The sequence below is a fragment of the Dasypus novemcinctus genome, chromosome 23 (genome assembly GCF_030445035.2).
Source record: "Dasypus novemcinctus isolate mDasNov1 chromosome 23, mDasNov1.1.hap2, whole genome shotgun sequence".
NCBI classification, from domain to species: Eukaryota; Metazoa; Chordata; class Mammalia; order Cingulata; family Dasypodidae; genus Dasypus; species Dasypus novemcinctus.
In genome coordinates this window covers 9,197,294-9,217,795 of record NC_080695.1, presented here as the reverse complement: position 1 = coordinate 9,217,795, position 20,502 = coordinate 9,197,294, and the positions used below count along the sequence as shown (strand labels likewise).

At 53.4% G+C, this 20,502-nt stretch overlaps 1 protein-coding gene across 5 annotated transcripts in view; it reads right to left on the bottom strand.

Annotated features, from left to right (window-relative positions):
- SDK1 (sidekick cell adhesion molecule 1) overlaps window positions 1-20,502 on the bottom strand; it is a 917,480-nt gene that overhangs the window by 98,174 nt on the left and 798,804 nt on the right. For all 5 annotated transcript variants that reach the window (XM_058285708.1, XM_058285711.2, XM_058285709.2 and 2 more), the window contains 6 exons: window positions 18,812-18,921; window positions 17,034-17,184; window positions 16,268-16,505; window positions 7,220-7,335; window positions 5,198-5,387; window positions 3,151-3,249 (listed from right to left, as the gene is read on the bottom strand). In XM_058285708.1, the coding sequence (XP_058141691.1) occupies window positions 3,151-3,249; window positions 5,198-5,387; window positions 7,220-7,335; window positions 16,268-16,505; window positions 17,034-17,184; window positions 18,812-18,921 (904 nt within the window). The remainder of the gene's footprint in view (window positions 1-3,150; window positions 3,250-5,197; window positions 5,388-7,219; window positions 7,336-16,267; window positions 16,506-17,033; window positions 17,185-18,811; window positions 18,922-20,502) is intronic.

The window sequence follows — 20,502 nt, the reverse complement described above, 5'->3', positions numbered from 1 at the left end:
GGGTAAAAAGCTACCACTGGGGGAAGCTGGTGGAAAGACACATGGAAATTCTCTGTATTGCACCTTCCTGTGAATCTTAAAAGATTTAAAAATTTTTGGAGTATATTATTTTATACTTGTCCTTTCTATGAGAAAATATTTCCAAACACAAAAAATACTTAGAATACAATCAAATATCCATAAACATTTGAGTGATAGATTGATCGATTTGACAGATTAATCTAAAAATGTTGAGCTCTTCCCATGTTGTCTGTTTTTTTTTTAAGGAAGTATGACAGGAAAAGCTGAAGCCCTTCTGTGGCCCTAACGGACCCGTTTTCTCCTCCTTTCTATCCCAAAAGTAACCTCCACTCTCAACCTAGAGTGTATTTTTGTCCATGGTTTTATACTTTTGCTACATGCATTGTATCTATAACTGCCATACAGTAGCGTTTGTGGAGGAGTATTAAAGGTGTACAGAAACATCCTCATACTGTATACTGCTTTTTCTCACTCACACTTTTGTGGGATTTATTCATGTTGCTACATGTAGTCTAGTCATGATTTTAATTGCTCTATTGTTTTCCACTTTATGGACAGACCATTCATCTTTTTGCTGCCTTATTAACGGACATTTGGGTTGTTTCCAGCTCTTTTCTGCCTTTAAAGCAATTCTGCAATGGACATCCTTGGGCATCTCTCCTTATGTACCTTTTGCACCTGTGTGAGAGCCTGTGGCCAGGAAAGGGGTGAAGGCTGCCGGGACACAGAGAGGGCAGTAGGGCAGCCTGCCTTCCCCAGGAACCGCCCACTGCCCTCCCAAGCAACCAGCCAATCTGCACTCCTGACAGGGTAGGAGGGATCCTGTTTTCCACATCCTCATCAACACGACACAAAACCAGAGTTTCTTACTGTTCTAAATCTGATTATTGTGAAAGGATATTGCATCATTGCCTGAATTAGCATTTTCTAATGCTTTTATCGCCAAAAAAGCTAATTAAACCCTTACTAGTAAATGGGGGAAGTGACTGCTAAGGGGAGCAGAATTTTCCTTTTTGGAGTAAGGAAACTGTTCTAAAATTTTTTGTGGTGATGAATGTACAACATTGTAATTAATAAAAGCCACAGATTATATATTTTGGATGGATTGTATGGTATGTGAATATAGTTCAATAAAACTGCTTTAAAAAAGTAAATGGGCACCCTTAAAACCTAGTTGTCATCACAGCTGGACAGTAAGACTCATGCTGTGACGGTGGGTGCAAGGTACTTTGGTGGCAAAGAGGAGGGGTCCCTGACCCAGGCAGAGAGGGGCGTGGGGGCAGTGCTGAAAGCCTGCAGGTGCCGATGACATCCAAGGTGAGGCTTACAAGAAGAGGAAGGGAGGTTTCCTGGCAGAGGAGCAGGCACAGGCACAGCCCAGCTTCCCAGGCTTGCAAGTAAGGCCTTGGACGAGCAGTTCAACATCAGGGCGTCAAGATCAGAGCCCACGTCTGTCGAGGTAAGAGAGAACGCTTTGCTCCTACACATCTCGGCTTGAGTCCTACTGTCAGAACTGATGCCCATCAGCCCAGGACGACCACAGTCAAGGTGCAGACCATAATGGAGTCAGGCCTTGCTGGAAGGCTCTGCAGAGGCCGGCGGTGGGAGGCAGGGCCTCGAGGGCCCAGGCAGGCAAGGCCTCCTTCCTTGGCCGGGTGGAGAAGCCCTGCTTCTGCACAGATCCTCTGCTCTCGTGGCCTCTGCAAATGCTTCCTGTTTGACAGCACCTGGGCATGTCCCTGGTTATCAGGTATTGTGCCCTGCTTGCTGCAGGCACGACCGCAGCCTGGGCAGTGGGTTGAGGGCAGACCCTGCTGGAGCCACTAAACCTTCACTCTGGGCATCTGCTCTGCAGTCCCCCTACCCACCCCCAAGTCTGGCGCACATGACACAGGCCCAGGGCATGACACAGCTGAAGCAGGAACTGGAGTGCACCCTCGACAGCGGCTTCCCCAGCTGTTCATCTGTGATTTCAGTAGCAAGAACCTGCAATGCCAACGGTCACCGAATTCAGAAATACCATAATCACAGCAGAAAACTTCTGCATAGCAACTGCGGGGCGTCCTAGAGGGACAGCCAAATTAAAAACGCCCTCACTGTCTTCTTGTGCAGGTTACTTAGGAATTCCTGGGATTAGACTTAATGAGCAAGTGCTCAATAAATACTTGACTTCAAATTCAGCGATTATCCGAAAGAAAGCTCTGGCCCTCCTGCTCCGAGGCCTTGGATGACCCCTGCTGCTCTCAGCACAGGTTTCCAAACACTGTTTTAATGAAGGAAGCCCCTTTCCCCAAACAAAATCTTAGACTCCCAACATCAAAACCAGGTAGAAGCGGCGCATTTGACCACTCTCTCTCTCTCTTTCTCTCTCTCTCTCTCTGTTCAGGTTTATCACTCCCGGCAGTCACCGAGAGCAGCAGCCCAGCGGCTTGGGAGCTCCCGATTGGGGCCACCTGAGCACTGACCTGGTCCCGATAACACTCCCTGCCTGGCACCTGCCCTCCAGGTGCCCGGGTAAGGAGGCCGAGCCTCCAGGTGGCCCCCGCGGCCCAGCAGCAGTTCCCAGCCCGCCCTCCTCCCTTTCCAGGTTTGGGTGACTAAAGACAGGAACTGACAGTTTTTAAAAATACATCATACGCTGCCTTTGGGGGGCGGGCTGGGAAAAATTAAGGCTTTTCCTCAATTGTTTTCGGAGTTGCTTCTATGAATGGAAAGTCAAAAGTAAGCTAAGTCCTTGGGACTAAGGCTTACGTTCCCTTCAGCACCTTCCTAAAAGGAGAAGGCCCCGCCCTGTGGCAGACAAACGCATCCAGGGCCTGGAGCAGAGCACCTGTCTGTATCTTGTGGGAAAAACTAGCCCATTGTTTTCTAAATATGTCAAAGCGGCTGGCAGTTTCAGAGTCGAAGGGAAGGTCGATTACAGATGGAAGGAATTCTAGGTTAATAACGTAAATCGCACCCACCAGAGTCCTCGGCCCCGGCTCACAGGGCAGCAGAGAGCCCCGTGGCCCTGGCTCACAAAGGCCACGCCGCAGTGGGCGCACTCCTTTCTCCTTATGTCCCACTCCTTAAGCCTCTAATAAAACAGAGGCCTCCTCCCCAGCGCCGTGGCCTCCCTGCGCCGCTCACCCAGGATGATGCCATTGGGCTCCTCCGGAGGCTGCCACACTACGCGCACCGACGTCAGCCTGACTTCAGGGAAGACGAGCCTCACCGGTGGTCCGGGCGCTGGAGGAAGAGACAACCAGGCACTCAGTGGGCTTTTGACCGCCGCCGGGTGTGCGCCAGCTCGCGCAGGACGCTGTGGGATGGCCCAGGTCCGTTTAGGGGTGGAAGACTCCAAGTTTTGGACAAACAACTTTGGAACTCTGACTGACTCCCGAGGATTTGGAGAAAACACCTTAGTTTGAATCCTGCCCAGCTGCTTTCCAAATCCCATGCAACAAGCATGCCAGCCACGAATGACTTCGTGACCGGGCATCAAGTGGAAGGCCGGGCGTCAGTCCTAGCTGAGCTGGGATTCTTTGGCTGGGTTTGGCATCTGCAAAGCAGGTGTTAGACATGACAGCTCTGAAGTCCCTCCCTTCTCTAAACGGAGGTTACAGTTATTGTGGATATGCACGAATGCATACAATGATTCTTCTGTGTGGTACAGGTGTACTGATAATTCAAAAAGCTGCTATATATTCTGGAATCATTTAATTATAGGGTTGCAGCCCTTGTGAAATATATTTACTTAAATGAGCGGGGAAATGAGTTGTGTAGCCAGTGTCAGAATTTTTTGTTGGAACGTAACAACTGATTGATTACCAGATAAAAGGCAACAACCACTGGACAATCAATGCAAAATAAAATAATGTGCTTTGCAGTCATTCAAGCGCTACTGCAATCAGCCCCAGCTACAAGCTGAGAAGACGAGTCTGCACTTTGAACATGTGTACCACTCGTGTGTGGGTAAAATACACATAAGGAGGCTGCAGGCTCACGTGCCAGGACTAATTCACAAACACACTAACTTTGATTTCAGTCTCGGGCTGCATCCGAGTCCACCTGTGTTATCGCCAAGGTTGATCAGTTGAATTAAATGGAAATAAGAGTAAGAAAAAACATGTTTACATTTGGACTGTGTGAAAAGAAAAAAAAACATCTGTGATTCGCCAACAGGTGCTTTAGGAAGAAATCGGCACAGTGGACTGAGTTTTGAGGAACGGTTCTAAAATGCCCCCTTTCCTGTTCATCTGTGCAACCCAGGACGTGCTGGAGCTTCGTATAGTTTCACAGAGATGTCACCCATGCAGTCCTCCCCGCTCGCAGGGCCCAGCTGCCCTGAGAGTCCGTGTTGCCGCAGGAAGATCAAAATCCTTTGCAAAGGCCCCTCCCTTCGGCCAAGCCCAGCCCGCGGGTGGTGCTGTCACTGAGTGAGCGCAGAACCCAGAGCTTTAACTCAGCAGGTCCAGTAGGCCTGGGGGCTGATTTAATTACTTTGGTAAAGATGCTTAAGAAAATCTAGTATCACACCTATCGTGTACTTTTGATCCCCAAGGTGGGGATTTTTGTTTTGGGGAAGATCAATATTTTCTGACCTGACATATTCATTATGGTCTCTCAATAATGAAAATATAAAGGAGCTAACCTTTAAGTGTCTGACATCTGCAAAGTGGAAAAACATATTTACTGATGATTTAGACTTCCATAAAAACGAAGCCGTCAAGACGTGCTTGCTAGTCAGGCCTGCGAACACGGGGCGCCGGGGCCCTGGGAGCCCTTGGAGTGCATCACCGCCCATCTGGGAGCACCTAATTATCCCTTATAATGCCAACAGCGAGACCCAGGTACCGGGAGGACCAAGGCACTCAGGCTGGCGGTGGTTTTTTTGTTTTAACTAGCTTTGTGTCGACACCAACTAGAGATGCAGTCTTAGGTTTTATGACGCCAGCCCACCCAGCATTTATTGCATCTCTCTCCGGCATTGCCTACTGCAGAGTTATGATTGAAATTCTGCATAGGTTCATAATTAGGCCGTAAACATTCACTTCAGTCTGAAATAGGCCACATAAACGCTCAGGACTGAAAAACAACTTTGTTTTCCCCAAATGAAAAAAAAAAAAGGTTGGAGAATTAAGTTAAAGCTGGGAACGCGGTGTGGAAGTGAGCAGGGAGGGGCGCGGCCACCTACCATCGTCCCGGGTACGCTCCAAGGTGGCAGGCGAGCTGGGCACACCGCTCCCGATGCGCGTGAACGCCAGCACCTGCAGCTCGTACAGGGCGAACTTGCGCAGGCCGGCCAGGAGTGCCGACTGCGTGTGGTTGCCCCGCACGACGTGGCTGCGCGGCTCGGGGTCCAGATCTCTGGCCCGGAAGAGGATCTGAGGCATCAACACAGAGGCGTGAGTGGTTTGGGGGCAGGGTGTGGGGACGACGCGGGCGGCTGGGCCAGCGGGGCGTGCTCTAACCCCACCTGGCAGTGCAGGAATGATGGCAATGCACAGCTGTCCTCCAGGGCCGAGGAGCTCTGGTGGCAGCCGGTGGGGCAGGCAGGCTGGCTGCTCCAGCCCCCGGGGGGCGCGACTGGCTCCTAACATGGGGCCCAGCTGTGAGTGCAGGGCGTCCTGCTGCTAGAGAAGGGCCCAGCTCTGGGCCTCGCAGCCAGGGGGCACTCGGCCTGGCCCTGGAAGCCTCGGAGCTCTGCAGGCCTCAGCCGAGCCCTGGCCACACGCTGCTCCCAGGCTAATGCACGACCATCCTCATCACTCCCCATGTGACCGGTCCCCCCGGGGAGCTCCTGCTTCTTCTCTAGGTCCCCACTCTAGGGCTCACCCCTGCACTGCTCCCTCAGGTGAGTGCTCCCTGAAGGCTGTGGAGACAGGCTCAGGGGTAGGGGACTGAAAACAGGTAAACGGGCCTTCGGAGCCAAGAGAGGGCCTGGGAGGGGGACGCGGAGGGGCACAGGTGGAGCCAAACAAGGGGCAGATGGAAATTGTGGAGAGGTGGAGACAGCGGGCTCCAAATCTATGGAGCAGCACAAGAGGCAAACGTGGCCAGATCCAGAACATTCCTTCCGATGCTTGGCAGAGGTGAGCTGAAGGCAGAAGCGGGGACACAGGCATCCAGCATGGACAGGCAGATGGCCAGGGTGTGGGGGATGGAGCCAAGGAGGGTCCTGGCCAGACCCCCAGGCGGCCCTTTAGGGTGACGCCGCGGCCAGGAGGGCACTGTGCAGGTGCACACGCGGCTGTCATAACGCGGTGCCCACCTCAGATCCTGTAGGGCCCCCGCCTCTCAGCCTGTGGAGCAGCTCCTACCACCCTTCCGCCGAGCAAAGCAGAGGAGGGCAGAGGGCCGCGGCAGCTGCCGGGGGCCAGGGCTGGGGGGGCAGGCCCTTCAGGGCTCCACCACCCCGAACAGAAACCCAGGGCTCCTGCGCAGGCTGGCATTGAGCGAACCCCCGAGCCGTTCCCCTTCTGTCCCACTTTGCATATGAGGAGGGCACTGCTGGGGGGCCGGGGGAGCCAGGCGCTCCAAGGCCCGCCAGGCTTCCGAAAGCGTGAGAGAGCGTGTGTAAGTGTAAGTGTAAGGAGTGGCCACTCCCCTAAGGACCAGCCACCTGGTTGGAGAGAGAAGTCATGAAAACAGCAGAACGCAGAAGAACGCGTGTCCCGCCCGCCCTTCTCGCCAGGCCCGGTGTCAGCGGGGGCTGCGGCAGGCGGGCTCTGGAGGCTCGGCTGTGTCTTTCCTTTGGTTATCAAGGAACCTGGTGTCCACGCACACAATTAACAGTGTGTTAACACACCCCGGTGTGGGTGTGAGGGGTGGCCCGTGGGGCTCTAAGGGGAGACCCCCCAGGGAGGGGCTGTGGGACCTCAGAGCGCCGGGGTCTGGGTGGAGATGGGGCAGGAATCCTGGGACAGCGGGAAGGGGTGGGTGCTGCTGCCAGGATGCAGCACAGGGATGGCCAGGGGAGGGCGCCCGCCTGCGAGCCCCGCGCTGGGTCCGGGCGGCCCTCCGGGGTGACGTCCTGCACACCGCATGCGCAGCAGGGCACGCGCTGCCTGACTCCAGGCTGTAACGGGGGCGGGATGGGGCCGTTGACAGAACCCCACGAACGGTCAGCGCTGCGGGTCTGCAGAGAAAAGACGGCCCCGCGGTGGGGGACGCAGTGGGGGCTCCCTCACCCTGGGAGGGACGCCCTCGGACCTACCCTGTAGCCCAGGATGAGCCCGTTCTGGTCCTGCTCGGGGACGGACGCCCATGTCAGCAAAATCTGCGTGGAGCTGATGGCCTCAGCGGACACGTTTTCTGGGGCAGCCGAAGGAACTGCAAAGGACGGAGTTACATCAGTCGGTGTGTCGACACCAGAGGCTCCCACAAAGGCCCGCTTTTTACCCGAATAATCCAGCCGAATAATCCAGTCATCCTTTAAACGAAATCTATTTCGAGCACTCTGTGGTGATCAGATTAAACCTGCATGAGTATAAGAGAAATGTAAATCTCTTTAAAATTCGTAACCAATTCCGTAAACCCTGGGTATTTAGGAAGTCGATTTCACTTGAGTCCAGCCGGGAAATGCGCCTGGGCTGGCTTCTGTGTTAACTTGTGGGAACAGCAGGCTTTGCTCTCCAGCAGGAAATGCACTCCTTCAGGCAGGGGCCAGCTCCCCAACATCTCTAAACGCGATATGAGGGGACAGGGCTGGAGAGCAGCCGACGGCATGACTTACCCAAAGGCAAGGGAAGAGGGGAGGGGGGCACATCGGTTTACTGCGTATTTATTTGCCAAGTGCCCGCCGTGTGCGTCAGACTGGCTGCTCTCAGGTGCACCTGTGCACTGAACCCTACGCCAACCCAAGGAGGCAGGTTCCACTGCCTCCTGTTACAGAGCCACGGTCAAGTCCTGCTCCCAGTGAGTCAGAGCAGGCCCTTATCTGGTTGCAGGTGGAGGGGCTTAATTTAGAGGAGGCCATTCTGGAGTTGGGGTCCCTGAGTCAGTGATTCGGGTCCTTACAGGAAGGGAGAAGAGCCCGGCCCAGGGAGAAGACGCCCTGTGGGGCGAGGCCAGGGCGGCCTGATGCAGCAGCAGGCCCAGGAGGCCGTGCGAGAACCCCGAACCCTGGGGGGCTGCTGGCCTCAGCACCCGGACAATACGAGTGTTGTTTGAAGGCAGCCCCCGGAGACCCAGGCCCTTCCCACAGGCGCTGGAACAGGACTACACGACGGAGTAATTCCACTTGGGGGGGTGCTCTTCCAGGGCGCCCTGGCGAGCCGGTCAGCTGACACCCTGCCCAGCCAGAGCTCCAGAGCTGACTGGCCCTGAAACGCTCTGGCTGGAGGGGCACGAAGCCAACAGTTAAGACGCAAAAGCAAGGACAAAAGCAAGGACTTTACATCCTAGATAAGCTCAATTCGCTTTGCTAATTTTTCAGTGGCCCCTTTTAAACCTCAAAGGTCTTTCAGACCCTCCAGCTGCTCACTTCTTAAGGAGGCAAGGAGCCAGGGAAGGGAGGGGAGACGGCCACCCCGGCTTGGCTTCCGCGGTGGGAACCGCCTTGGCTCAGTCTGAGCAAAGCCCCAAAGGCGGGGCTCCTCCTGCAGGGAAGGAGCGCAGCCCTGGGAGGTGGCGCAGTTTGCCCAAGGTCACCACCAAGCTGCACAGTCTGTGGGCCTCTCCTGCCCACCCGTGAGACAGCCGAGGCCCGGCCCACCGACGTTCTTTCAGCCCACCTCCCCTCTTCCTGGCTTTGCAATCAGCAGGAGATCAACCGATTTTGTTCTGAAGAAAGTGGGGATACTGAGAGCAGCACCCCCAGGAGCGAGGACATGGCAGGCGCGGAGGGTGGGCCTGCTCCCAAGGACAGTCCCCAAGGGCTCGGAGAGTGCTGGGAGGCATGAGTGCACCCCTGAGGCAAGGGCACCCTGGGACCCAACCCTTCATTCAGGCCTGAGAATTCCTCCTCCTAGCAAAAGGGCAGGCCTTGCTCAATTAACCTGAACATAGGCTAGCTGTGGGTTTGCACCACAAGGCCACACTCCAAACAAGGCACAAAAGGACAATTACCGTATAATTTCACTTTCAACAAAAGGCCAGAACAGGAAAAAACTCAGAAGAAGAGAGTAGACTAGAGGTGGCCAGGAGCAGGGGAGGGGGCCGGGAAGTTAGTGTTCAAAGGGTACAAGTGTCTGTTTGGGGTGATGATGGTAGCACGACATCGTGAATGCGATTAATGCCACTGAATTGAATGCCTAAAAGTGGTCAAAATGGGACATTTTATGTTGTATATATGTTATCACAAAAACAAATGAATGCATGGAAGAAAAATAAAGAAAAGAAAAAACGCCAAGATACTTGCAAGAGCCAGGGGTGGTACTGCCACTCTTGCAGCAAATTTGACCAGGTTTTGGCCACAAGCGGCTACTTCTGTGGACAGATGAGGGACAGAAAGAAGGAAGGACAGCTATAGCCTAGCAGTGAGCCATGGCCTAGCAGTGAGCCACGGCCTAGCACACAGCCACGGCCTAGCACACAGCCACAGCCTAGCAGGACAAGCTGCTGGGGGTTGGGGTGGGGGTACACTGAGCACCCAGGTCCTCCCCTGTCTCTGCCCCACCCAGATCTTCCCAGAGGGGAGAGACCAGGACAGCAGTCCTGGAGGGGCGCCGGCCCCACTGCCAGCCCCCACGGCAGGGCAGTCTCCCCTCTAGCCCCCTTTCTGCCTACTTGTTCAGCCTCTTCGGGACGCGGCGTTGGGCCAGCTGCAGTGAATGTGCGCACACAGCGGGGAAGTCCCCGTGTCCACCACTGGCATCAGAGCACAACAGACGAACAAGAGGGCGCTCGGTCCATACCTGGCGGATTGACTCTTCTAAATATACCAGTTGAGAGTCACACATTCAGTTATCTAGCTGTTCAACAAAATAATGTTAATTTATTTCAGCAGTCAAGTGTCACAAAACAAAGATATTTATAATTTCACATTTAGTCCACTCTCTGAAGAGGAAGGATGCGCACCACCCATGCCAAAATGCCCCCCTGCTGTGGTCCCCAAGGCTCCTTCAGGGTCTGTGCAGGCGGCCACTCTCCCTGGGCATCTTAAGCCCCACCGTGGCACTGAGATGCTTTTATTTTTTTAAATTAAAGAGTGATAAACTGGTATCTTGTACCAACTATGGACTGAAGCAGTCACTAGCATTAAAAGAAAATGTAAACCTACAATTAATCTGACTTCCCTTTCCAACTTGATTTAGAGTAAGACACGAATGCCAAAGCTCCTGCTTGCGGAGATGTCCACGTCGTGTCCTATAAGCTCCGTCTCTGCCTGGGGGGGGGGGGGGAAGGGCACGGTCATGGCAGCACCCCAGCCCCTCTCCAGCCCTAACTGGTCCCTGCAGGTCAATAACTGTAAGTGCCCAGTTCTCACCACAGATCGGCAAGGGGCAGGTGCGCTGCTAAGATGTGATAATTTGGGTATCCAGTTATGGGGGAGGGGCAAAGTGCCCCCAAACTAGCCAGTGACTGTCACGGTGGAGACCCAGAACTTTGGAACTCGACTGGATTTCCAACAAGGAGACAGCTAAGACTGGATTTCCAACAAGGAGACAGCTAAGACAAGGCCGAGGGGTAAGAGCAAATGGGCGAGTTCAGGGTTAACATCTCAGCTCATTCTAATTCTACTGATCCAATCAATCTGTCCTATAATTACAAAGTATGTTTTTAAGATTTGGAAAACAAAAACAAACTTAAATGTCATCTATTCTGAGGTAGATTCAATCCCATTCCCAGCCTAACACCTTAAATTTCCAGTCTCAGAAATTCCCCTTTCACTAAAACAAACACACCCTTCTTTTCTTCATCTGCTCTACTGAGCGCTACAAGATCTCTCCCTTCTCAGTTCACAGCTGCTCTTGTAGTACTTTTGATTTCTAAAGCCTCATTTATCCTTCTAATTGGTCATAATACATCATAAGATGTCACAAACCGGTGAAATTGCACTTCAGGACCGTAAACGTCCTTTCAGCGTGGCTCGGAATGTCCTGCTTCCGGTTTCTGGTCCACTTTCAGTGCTCCGTGCTGTTCTTGGCTCAGGACCGCTTGGCCAGGCTCTGGGCTGGGGAGCTCTTCCCTTGCTCAGCTCGCTCCAGGCTCTCCCCGCCATGCCCCACCTTCAGCTCCTGGGCTCCCCCCCCCCCATGCCCCTCTGCCCCTACCCCCCAATGCTGGGCCTTCTCGGAAGGGAGGGGCCGGGCTTCAGCAGAACCAGAGGAGGCGACAGAGCAAGGCTCCAGCAGCTGGTGGGGGGCTTGGTGGCCAGAGGCGAGGGGCTCCACTCAGAGGAGCTGGGGCCCAACATGGCTGTTCCAGGTGGAGAGAGGGACAGCTGCGAGCCAGCGCCCTCCAGAGACATCAGCCAGCGTTGTGCTCTCCAGCACGAACAGGTCTGAAAGGGAATCACCTGCATCTGGAAAGGAGGTTCAACAGCCCGATGACTCGGCTTGTGATGAAAACACCAGCTGAAACAGACACTCTCCTCTGCTTTCCCAGAGAGAAATGTGTTGTGCCTAAATTTCCAACTGAACAAAAAATCACTTAAAAATTAAAAAAAATATATTTTTTGTAAGACCTAACCCTCAAAAAAGGGAAAAAAGTGTAACTGACAAAGCAAAGCTTCAGTCGCAAGAACACTTCTTACTGTAGATCAAAAAAACTTTCTCCACAAGCAAACCAAGAATGTGATAGTATTAAAATTGGTACAATTAATTCTGCCTGGGCTCTATATGACTCCCCTCTAGCTAGGTTTATGCGATAAAATCAAGCAAGATGAAAACAAATCCTCTATGCTTTCTTGATACAGAATCTATACACCATTATTAATTAGAAGAAATTACTCTCGACAAAAATGAACAACAAAATTGCTTAAGAAAGTCTCCTTGGATTTGTTGTGTAAGAGATGATGTAAGATTATCTGAAAAGAACAGAGTCAGACAAAAAAAATCTGGAGTGAATTTATGCATAGAGTAATAACCTCTCATTCCCTTGAATACTGTGCAGATAGCTTTTCAGAAGCTGGAAATTTTTGTACAAAAATAATCTCAACTAAGTAATTTTACCATTGGTTTACTTAACTTTTAAGACTGAAAATTTATCAAAACAATATTGTTTTCTATTTTACATGATTCAATTTCCTTCATTTGAATATAACATTTAATTTGTTGTTTTCTGGAGCAAATCCTTGAATAGTAGTTTAGCTGAGGGTAAAATCCGAGGTACAGGTATTTTCTTTCAGGTCCTTCAAGATTATTATTCCATGTCTTCTGACCACTGTTGTTCTTGAGAAATCTGCTTCAGTCAAATTGTTTTTATTCGAAATCTGTCATTCACTCTGATTTTAGGGTTTTTTCTTTGGCATTGGTATTTTGCAGTTGTACGTTAATGTATTTAGGCCTGGATTTACTTTTATGTATTTTGCTCAGGATCCACACTTCTTTGGTCTGATAAATAATATCTGTGATGAGTTCTGATATTTCTAAGTCATTAATTCCACATATTTCCTCATTTCTTCATTTCATTTCCTCCTCGCTTTCTCTTCTGAGTCCTGTTCGATATATGACAGACCTTTCATTCTATTCATTACGATTTCCATTTCCCTAATTGCTAATGATGTTGAGCATCTCTTCATGTGCTTATTGGCCATTTGAATATCTTCTTTGGAAAATGTCTATTCAAATTATTGTCCAGTTTCAAGTTGTCTTTTTATTATTGAGTTCTAACAGTTCTTTATACATTCTAGAAACAAGTCTCTTATCAGATATATGACTGTAAATATTTTCTTTCTTTCTGAGGCTTATCTTTTCACTTTCTTGATGGTATCCTTTGAAACAAAAATGCTCTTTAAGCAGTTGGATGCCTTTTTCTACATGGAAGGTCCCAGGTTTGGTTCCTGGTGCCTTCTAAAAACAAACAAAAAACAAACAACAAGGAAACAAATGAAAAAACCAACTCAGGGGAGCTGATAGGGCTCAGTGGTTGAGCACTGGCGTCCCACATACGAGGTCCTGGGTTCAATCCCTCGCCCCAGTAACTCAAAAAAAAGGTTGCAGGAAAGTTTAAAAAAAAAGTTTTAAATTCTGATGAAGTCCAATTTGCCAATTTCCTTTGCTACTTGTGCTTTTGGTGTCTGCAACCAAGTTTTACACTAATTTCTTATCTAGAAGTCTCTGGGCCATTCCAATAGTATAACTTCAGAACCTAAACCTGAGCTATGTACTTTTTCCCACCCAGAGCTCATATGACACTGTCAAGCTTCCCTGCCATGTCCCTAAGCTGTGGGCAGACATTTCTAGTCTACCCTTCAAAGCCTCCCCAGCCTTCCAGGACCTTGTCCTCATGCTCACTGTAAACCCCACCTCACCCAGACTCAGGCTCATCCCGTCCCTGCAGGGGTCCTCAAAGGCCCACTGCCCACACATGCAAGATGGAGCCCACCCACCCCACTTGGGCAGCAGCAGCACTTTTGAGTTCCCCATTGCCTTTGACACCTGGGATTGCCCTTTTTTCTTATAAACACAGCATAAATTTAAGATTTTGAAAATTTTTATTTTATCCATCAATTTTGGTCATTTCTAGCAGAACTATTTTTACATTTCCTTAGCCAGCCTCTTAGTGGAGCTCAAACTGTGCCTTATAATTTCTCACATTCTCTTCACTGTCAAAAAGAATCAGGTTTTGAAGATGTTATAATTTGTTAAAAGTCCACGTGGTCACAGTCACAGATGAGCTTAAAGGTCTGTCCTCAACTTCCAGCATCACGATCTCGACAGTCTGAGAGGAAGCTGGAGAAGACGCCAGCTTTGGCAAACCTTTGATGCCCGCCACGATGGCTGCTTCAGCGGCTCCCACGAGTCCACGCCAAGGTCCCACCTGTCACCGAGAGAGCTCCTCTTCTGAGGATGCTTCTCCGCTCTGTGCTACTGTTCAAGCTTCTCCCTCCCTCCCTCCCTCCCTCCAGCTCTCTCCCTCTGTCCCTTCCTCCCTCTGACTCTCCTGCCCCTTCTCTCCCTCCTTCCCTTCCTCCCTCTGACTCTCCTGCCCCTTCTCTCCCTCCTTCCCTTCCTCCCTCGGTTTCTCCCTTCCTCCCCCATTTTCTCTTTCACCCACCCCTTCTTCCCACTCAGAGAAGACTAGGAAGAAAGAGTCCCAGAGCCAGGTGAGAGCTTTTGGCTAAAAGTGATACCCTCCTCTCAGACGAGGCACCACCTGGGGCCAGAGATGAAAAGAGACTAGTGTGGAGACAGGCCTGATGACCTTCCAGGGGTTTCCTGTCCAGGGCAAGGTCAGGGCCGGACCTGCTCGGCATGCTGGTGGGAACTGGGGAAGGAGCACCGAAAGGTGAGAAGAGAGACCTGTCGCTGCTTCCCAACGCTTTCCGCATTGTGATGCTCTTAGAAAACGGCGCGCGGCCCACTGGGACACCCCGAACAGGCTCCGTGTGGTCCTGGCTGTCCATCACAGTGAGCAAAGCTCCCCTCAGCGTGTGGCGGTGGACAGGCGCGCACTGGGCGAGAAGCTGTGGCACCTTTCTTCTCCACATTTCTCAAGGCGGATCCTCTCCATCTTCCCACCTCCCAGCTCTCTGTCCCTCCCCGACACTCCTTGTGCCTGGGTCGCTCTTTAGAGCTCCTAGGAGGGGCAGGCAGGCCAGAGCTGGGGCAGGGACTTGCCGGACAGCCATGCCTTCCTCCAGCCGCGCAGCCTGCACCCCGAGGAGCCAGCGCCCGGCCCTGCCAGCCGCCCCGGCCAGCTCTTCTCCCTCCTTCGCGGGCCTCCTGGAGCCTTCCTGCCAGGGCCTCTCTGGAGTCCAACTGCATCTCCTGAGCCGGTTTTCAACCTTCTGGAATTCATTGCCCTTGTTATTATAAATATTATCACCATCACCAACAGCCAGGGTGACTGTTTCTTCTCAACACGGGCAGGGAGACGGAGGGGGTAGTGGGTACCTGGGAGCTCCAGTGTGGACGCAGCTGCCCCCTGCCCCACGTCAGTGTCAAGAGCGGCCTCTCCAAGTCCCAGGAGCCTCAGGAGACATGGGCCGGGCCCAGGACCCGGCTCCAGAAGCAAGGCTGACTCTAAGATGGAGCTAAAGTCATGGGGGCCAACTTTTCATTTAAGGGAGACAGTGAAGAGAAGAAAGAGAGAACGGATGACATGCGACATCGAGATGTGAAACGGACCCAGGACATCCCAAGGGAACGGGGAGGGGCTGGCCTGCCCACCACCTCTGATCATGCCCTCGATCGCGGGTGCCAGCCTCAGGACCCTTTTCCTCACCATGTGTCCACAGAAATGGGAGGAAAGGGAGGACTATTTCCAACTGCCTCAGTAAGCCCAGAAACAGCAGTACCTTGGTGATAAACCGAGTGCCTGCTGTGACAGCTGTTGAAGAAGATGGGGGCGGGGTTTGCACGTTCGACCATTTCTTTCCAGGACCAAACCTCACTACTTCCAACTAGATGGAAGGAAGCATTGTCACACCACCCTTTAAAGACATCAGCATTGCCCCATTTGGGTCTCGACCCTCAAGTCGGGCCGACGCAGTCCTCTGGCCACAGCTGGCTGGCTGGAGGCAGCCGTTCAGCCTGGAGACTGGGGGCACGCCAGCACAGCACACCGGAGGGGACACCACGTGTTCAGCGGCACTTTGCTTTCTTCCCAGCACGTAGCAGCAGCCCTCAGCAGCCACCAGGCTCTAGCCAGGAGCCGGTGGGCGTGGGATGTGTGCCACTTCCGGATGGGTTTTAAGAGATAGGTGAGCCCACTCTGCTCTTCCTTTTCCTCTCTGGCATCGGGGTGCATAAGCTAATTAGCCTTGCAGGACAGCAGAGCCTCCTCAGGAAGAGAGCTGCCTGCCCAGCAGGTCCAGGGCTACCTGGCCCACCTTAGACTGTGGCGGGGCTCCATCTGCCACAGCAGGCTAGCTGTCCTAACGTATTACACATGTTCATTTGTGAAGAGGAGAGCCTGAACACCTTGTGAATCTTGTATACTTTCCATCGTTAATAGTGAAAATTAGCCCAGATTAACAATAAAAAACAGTAATATGTGTCCAGCCCCTGTGATAATTCACCATCAGTTTCAAATCAGTGCATGAGGCCCCAGAGAGATTTTCCTTAGAATGTGGTCGAGGCCGGCCTAGTTGGCCCCGCACCCACAGACAAGCCCACGAGACAAGTCTGTCCCTCTCCCCAGCCGTCCAGCTCACCAGACTCCCGCGTGCGGCCGCGCACCGCCTCGCTCCACGGCCCGGCCCCGATGGCGTTGAAGGCCTGCACCTGCAGCTCGTACTCCGTCCACTCCTCCAGCCCCTCGATGGTGCACTCCCGCTCCAGCCGGCCGGTGAGGACCTGGGCCAGCGCCGAGGCCCGCAGGTCTGCGCGCCAGTACTTGACCCTGTAGCCCACGGACTCGGGGTTCCCGTTGTACTGGGAGTCAGGCAGAGGCTGGAAGCCAACAAAGTCCGTGGTGAGCTCAGAACAGAAGGGTCCCAGAAGACGGGCCTGGCTGGTGAGGCCAAGCCCGTGGAAAACGCTTCCTCAGAGCCCTCTGCTCAATCTTTCCTTGGAACTTTTCTTCGATTAAACGAAACCATGTCAGTAACTTTGCCTAGACACACTTTTTAAAAAACATGCTTGGCATAATTGTGTGGGGACTGTGTTGGCGCGTCACCAGGCTGGCTCTCTTGGACACTGCTCTGGGCCTAAGGACTCAGAACCTGAGGACTTGGAGGCCCCGAGTGGAGCAGCGCTGGCACGCTCCCTGAAGAATGTTCCTCAGCCCCAAGGAGACAGTGAGCAATGCCACCCACCAACGGGGCGGCCTGGGCTGGGTGCAGCACGGCCTGGGAAACGGACACTCTGTGGTGCAGGGAAGAGCTGAGTCCTGGCTGGAACCACAAGGCTCTGGCCTCTTGCATGCCCCGGTCTCCTCCAGGCTGTCCTCCCGCAGCCTCCCCCTGGGGACCCACTCACCACCCAGCGCAGCCACAGGCTGGTCTCACTCGCGGTTCGGACGGTGACGCTGGTCGGCGCCTCGTCGGGGGGGGCCTGCAGGGTCTGGATGACGCGAGACGACGGGCTGAAAGGACTCGCACCTACCACGTTCACTTGCCTCATGCGGAATCTGCAAGGCCAACCACCCGGGAGAGTTACTCCAAAGCACGGATGAGGTGGAAGAGTGGAGAAAACAAAAGCCCGACTGTTTCTCCAGGGAGGGCTCAGGTATGTGGAGATGACCCGTGAAGGCCACTGCGCCAGGATGCCCTCTCTCTACCCAGTCTCATCTAAAATGCAAATTACATGAAACCTTCAAAGAATGGTACATCTATTGCAGCTCAGCAATTTTAAATTCCCAAGTGAGGCATAACTGGACGGTTAGCTTGCTAGCAATCTATGTCACCGGTTGCCATGGGCTGATTCAAGTTCAAGGGCAGCACCGGAAGGTTCAAGTTCAGGAAGCTGCTTAACAGGAGTGGAGCATCAGGAGCTGGCTAGCAAATGACATTGTTTAAGTTGTTTTTCTTTTTGACGGCTGGGGCAGCCTCCCCTCCCAGGCCCTCTGTTGTGCAGGAGAAGCACCAACACCCAGAATCTACGCTCTCGGGTTCTAGCCCAGTCAGTCATCCTGAGGCTTCTGCAAATCAGCCTTGCCTCAGTTTCCTTATCTATAAAATGAGGTGGAGTTAGATGTTCTTTAAAGTCTATTTTAAAGTTTTCAGTTCGGTCTCATCTTTATTTGTATGAATAATTATTTGACTTGAACTTACATGTAAGAAGAAATCCTAGGCATGCACTCATATTTATCACAGAGACCCCCTAAGTTTACATGAATTTAAGAGAGGACATGATGTCTAATCCCAGTTTCTGATATGGAAATCATTACAAAGCTTTAGCTAATGTCACAGTAAGACTTAAATCCCAGCAGCTCCTTTTATACTAAAGGTTTTCCTCCAAAGATGGGTGGATCCTCTCTCCAAGGGTCTGTGCTAACCTTAGGAAGGATGTTGAAATAAATAAAGCTAAACAACATCTCCCAGCCTTTTAATTTGTTTGGTTTTTCCTCCTTTAATTCTAACTTTGGAATTGTACTGAAAAAAACGCTCTTGGCAAAGCTGTGATTTCACCTTTTACTCCCTGAATTAGTCATTCTTATTTCCTGTCCTCCCTCCCCATCTTACAAAATGTGTCCATCCTGGCAGAACTCAGACATTATCAGACTCAGCACCTGGAGATAACTGGGAACATCATCTCCTTCAAAGACCTTGCTGGAAAAGAAAAGATCGCTTATAGCTTATGTTCTCCTCTTCAAGGCCAAGGATTCACCGCCCTGATCACTTTCAGGGTCAAGAAGTAAAGGTTAAAGGGCATGTTCCTGTTTGCGCTCAGCACATTAACAGCCACGAGAGGCCACTGTGGGCCTTGGCTTACACTTTTTTTCTAGGAGGTACCGGGGCTTGAACCCAGGACCTTGTACATGGGAAGCAGGCACTCAACCACTGAGATACACCCGCTCCCAAGGGCCTTGGTTTTGGAGCCTAACGTAATTGGGGCCATTTCTCTAGGGTACTTTGCCCTCTGTATCCATGGAAAGCCCACTCCCAATCTAATTCCAGGCACAACCTCCTGTGACCTCGCATCACCTGCGTGCATTGCCTGCTCTTTAGGTTCACTTTCCCTGTTCCTGGACATGTCTAACGACATTCGCGCACTGGGTTTTGCGGCTGTAGACTAAAGCCGCCGCCTGGCCTCACCGGTAATGAGTGTAGGGCGTGAGGTTGGGGATTTCCAGCGTCTGGGCATCGGGCTCATTCTCCTCCTCGTAGACGCTGACCCACTCTTCCTCGTCTCCGATGGCGCCGACCTGTGTGAAGGGGGACTGGAGTCGCTGTTGGGTGGTGGGGGCTGAGTCATGGGGGGCTGGCAGCCCCAGCCAAGTCGTGCAGCCCGGCTTTGGGCCTCGCCAGCAGGCTCTTGCTCTTCCCTCCACTGGGTCTGGGAGGAGCAGGCCCGGGGGGCTGGACCCTGGAAGAAGCCTCTGCAGGTGTAGTGAGCCTGGAGCGGGGAGGCCCCCACACCCACCCTGGGCTTCCCCTGCCGTGACAGTACTCAGGGGTGCCAGCAGGGCCCAGAACCCACAGCAACGCAGCGGAGACTTGGCCCCCAGCTGGCTGGTCACTCCCCACACACTGACCAGGGGACCTGGTCACCCCCTGCCACCCTGACCCTTTCTGCCCCAAACGCACACCAAGGACACCACAGCTGACCCTTGACCTGAGAAGGGCTTGTCCAGAGAAGGCCTCGGCTGTGACCTTTGCACCGACCCCAGCAGGCCCTGCCCCTTTGGGATTCCAAAGGCATCCTCAGGGAGCGGATGTGGGGGCACCGTCCCTGCAGGGCAGACCCTAGAGCAGCAGCCTGTGCCCCCCAGGACCTTGCTCCCCCGTGAATCCTTCCAGGGCCCCCCTGCTGAGCTTGAGCACCCCTCCTCCTGCCCTCCTGGGACAACCCCCACCTCCCCGGCGCCTCGCTCGTCCCACAGGCTTGCCGTGCTCGGTTGCCTTGTCCGTGCCACAGGCCCTGCCCGCAAAGTACAAAGAAGGGGGAGCTGTGCACGGCCCCCTCCCCAGGGTCCACCAAGGGCAGCCGTGTCCCACCTACCCCCGTCATTGCAGATGGACCTTGGGTGGCTCTGGGGGCCCAGGGCACTGTGTGGAGGGGAGTCTGCCCAGGCCTCGTGCATTTAACAGAGGAGAGAGACGACAGAGGAAAAGCACTCATGAGGTCTGCAGAAGATGCTGAGCTGGCAGGGGCTGGGAGGGGCAGGAGAAGCCCGTTCCCGTTCCCGGGGGAGGAGGAGTAGGGGACTGGGCAAAGAGCTCTGAAGGCAGAACAGGTGACTCGACGTACCCTCCACTCACATCGGGCCCAAGACACTCGCGGAACAAGATCTGGAGTCAGAGGAGGCCAGGAGTGCCCAGCAGCCAGCAAAGCCGAGGCGGCCAAGGGCAGGCAGTGCCCTGGGAGCCTGCGCTGCTTCCTGCCGGCAAGGGCGTGGAGGGTTACACCCACTCATGGACCAGCTGGCCTCCACGGTGCTCGCAGCATGAACCCCAAGGAGCCCCAAATTCTCTTCCAGAGCCACAGGCATGAAAGGGTAAGAAACTAATGTGCTGGTAGAGCTCGGCGCACTGCACCCCTGGGAGGAGGGAGGGTCCAGGCTGGCCCGGGGCGAGCAGCTCCGCAAAGAGGCTGGCAGGCCCCTGGCGGCAGCCCCGCGCCACTGCGCACACGTGCTGGGCCGGCTGGGGAGGCGTGGCCATGGGGGCGTGGCCACGGGAGGGGCGGGGCCTCCAGGTGGTGCTGACCCGCCCCCGCACAGGCTGCCAGCTCCCCCAGGGAGGCACTCAGGAGCCGGCACTCAGGAGCCCCTTCACGGAGGCAG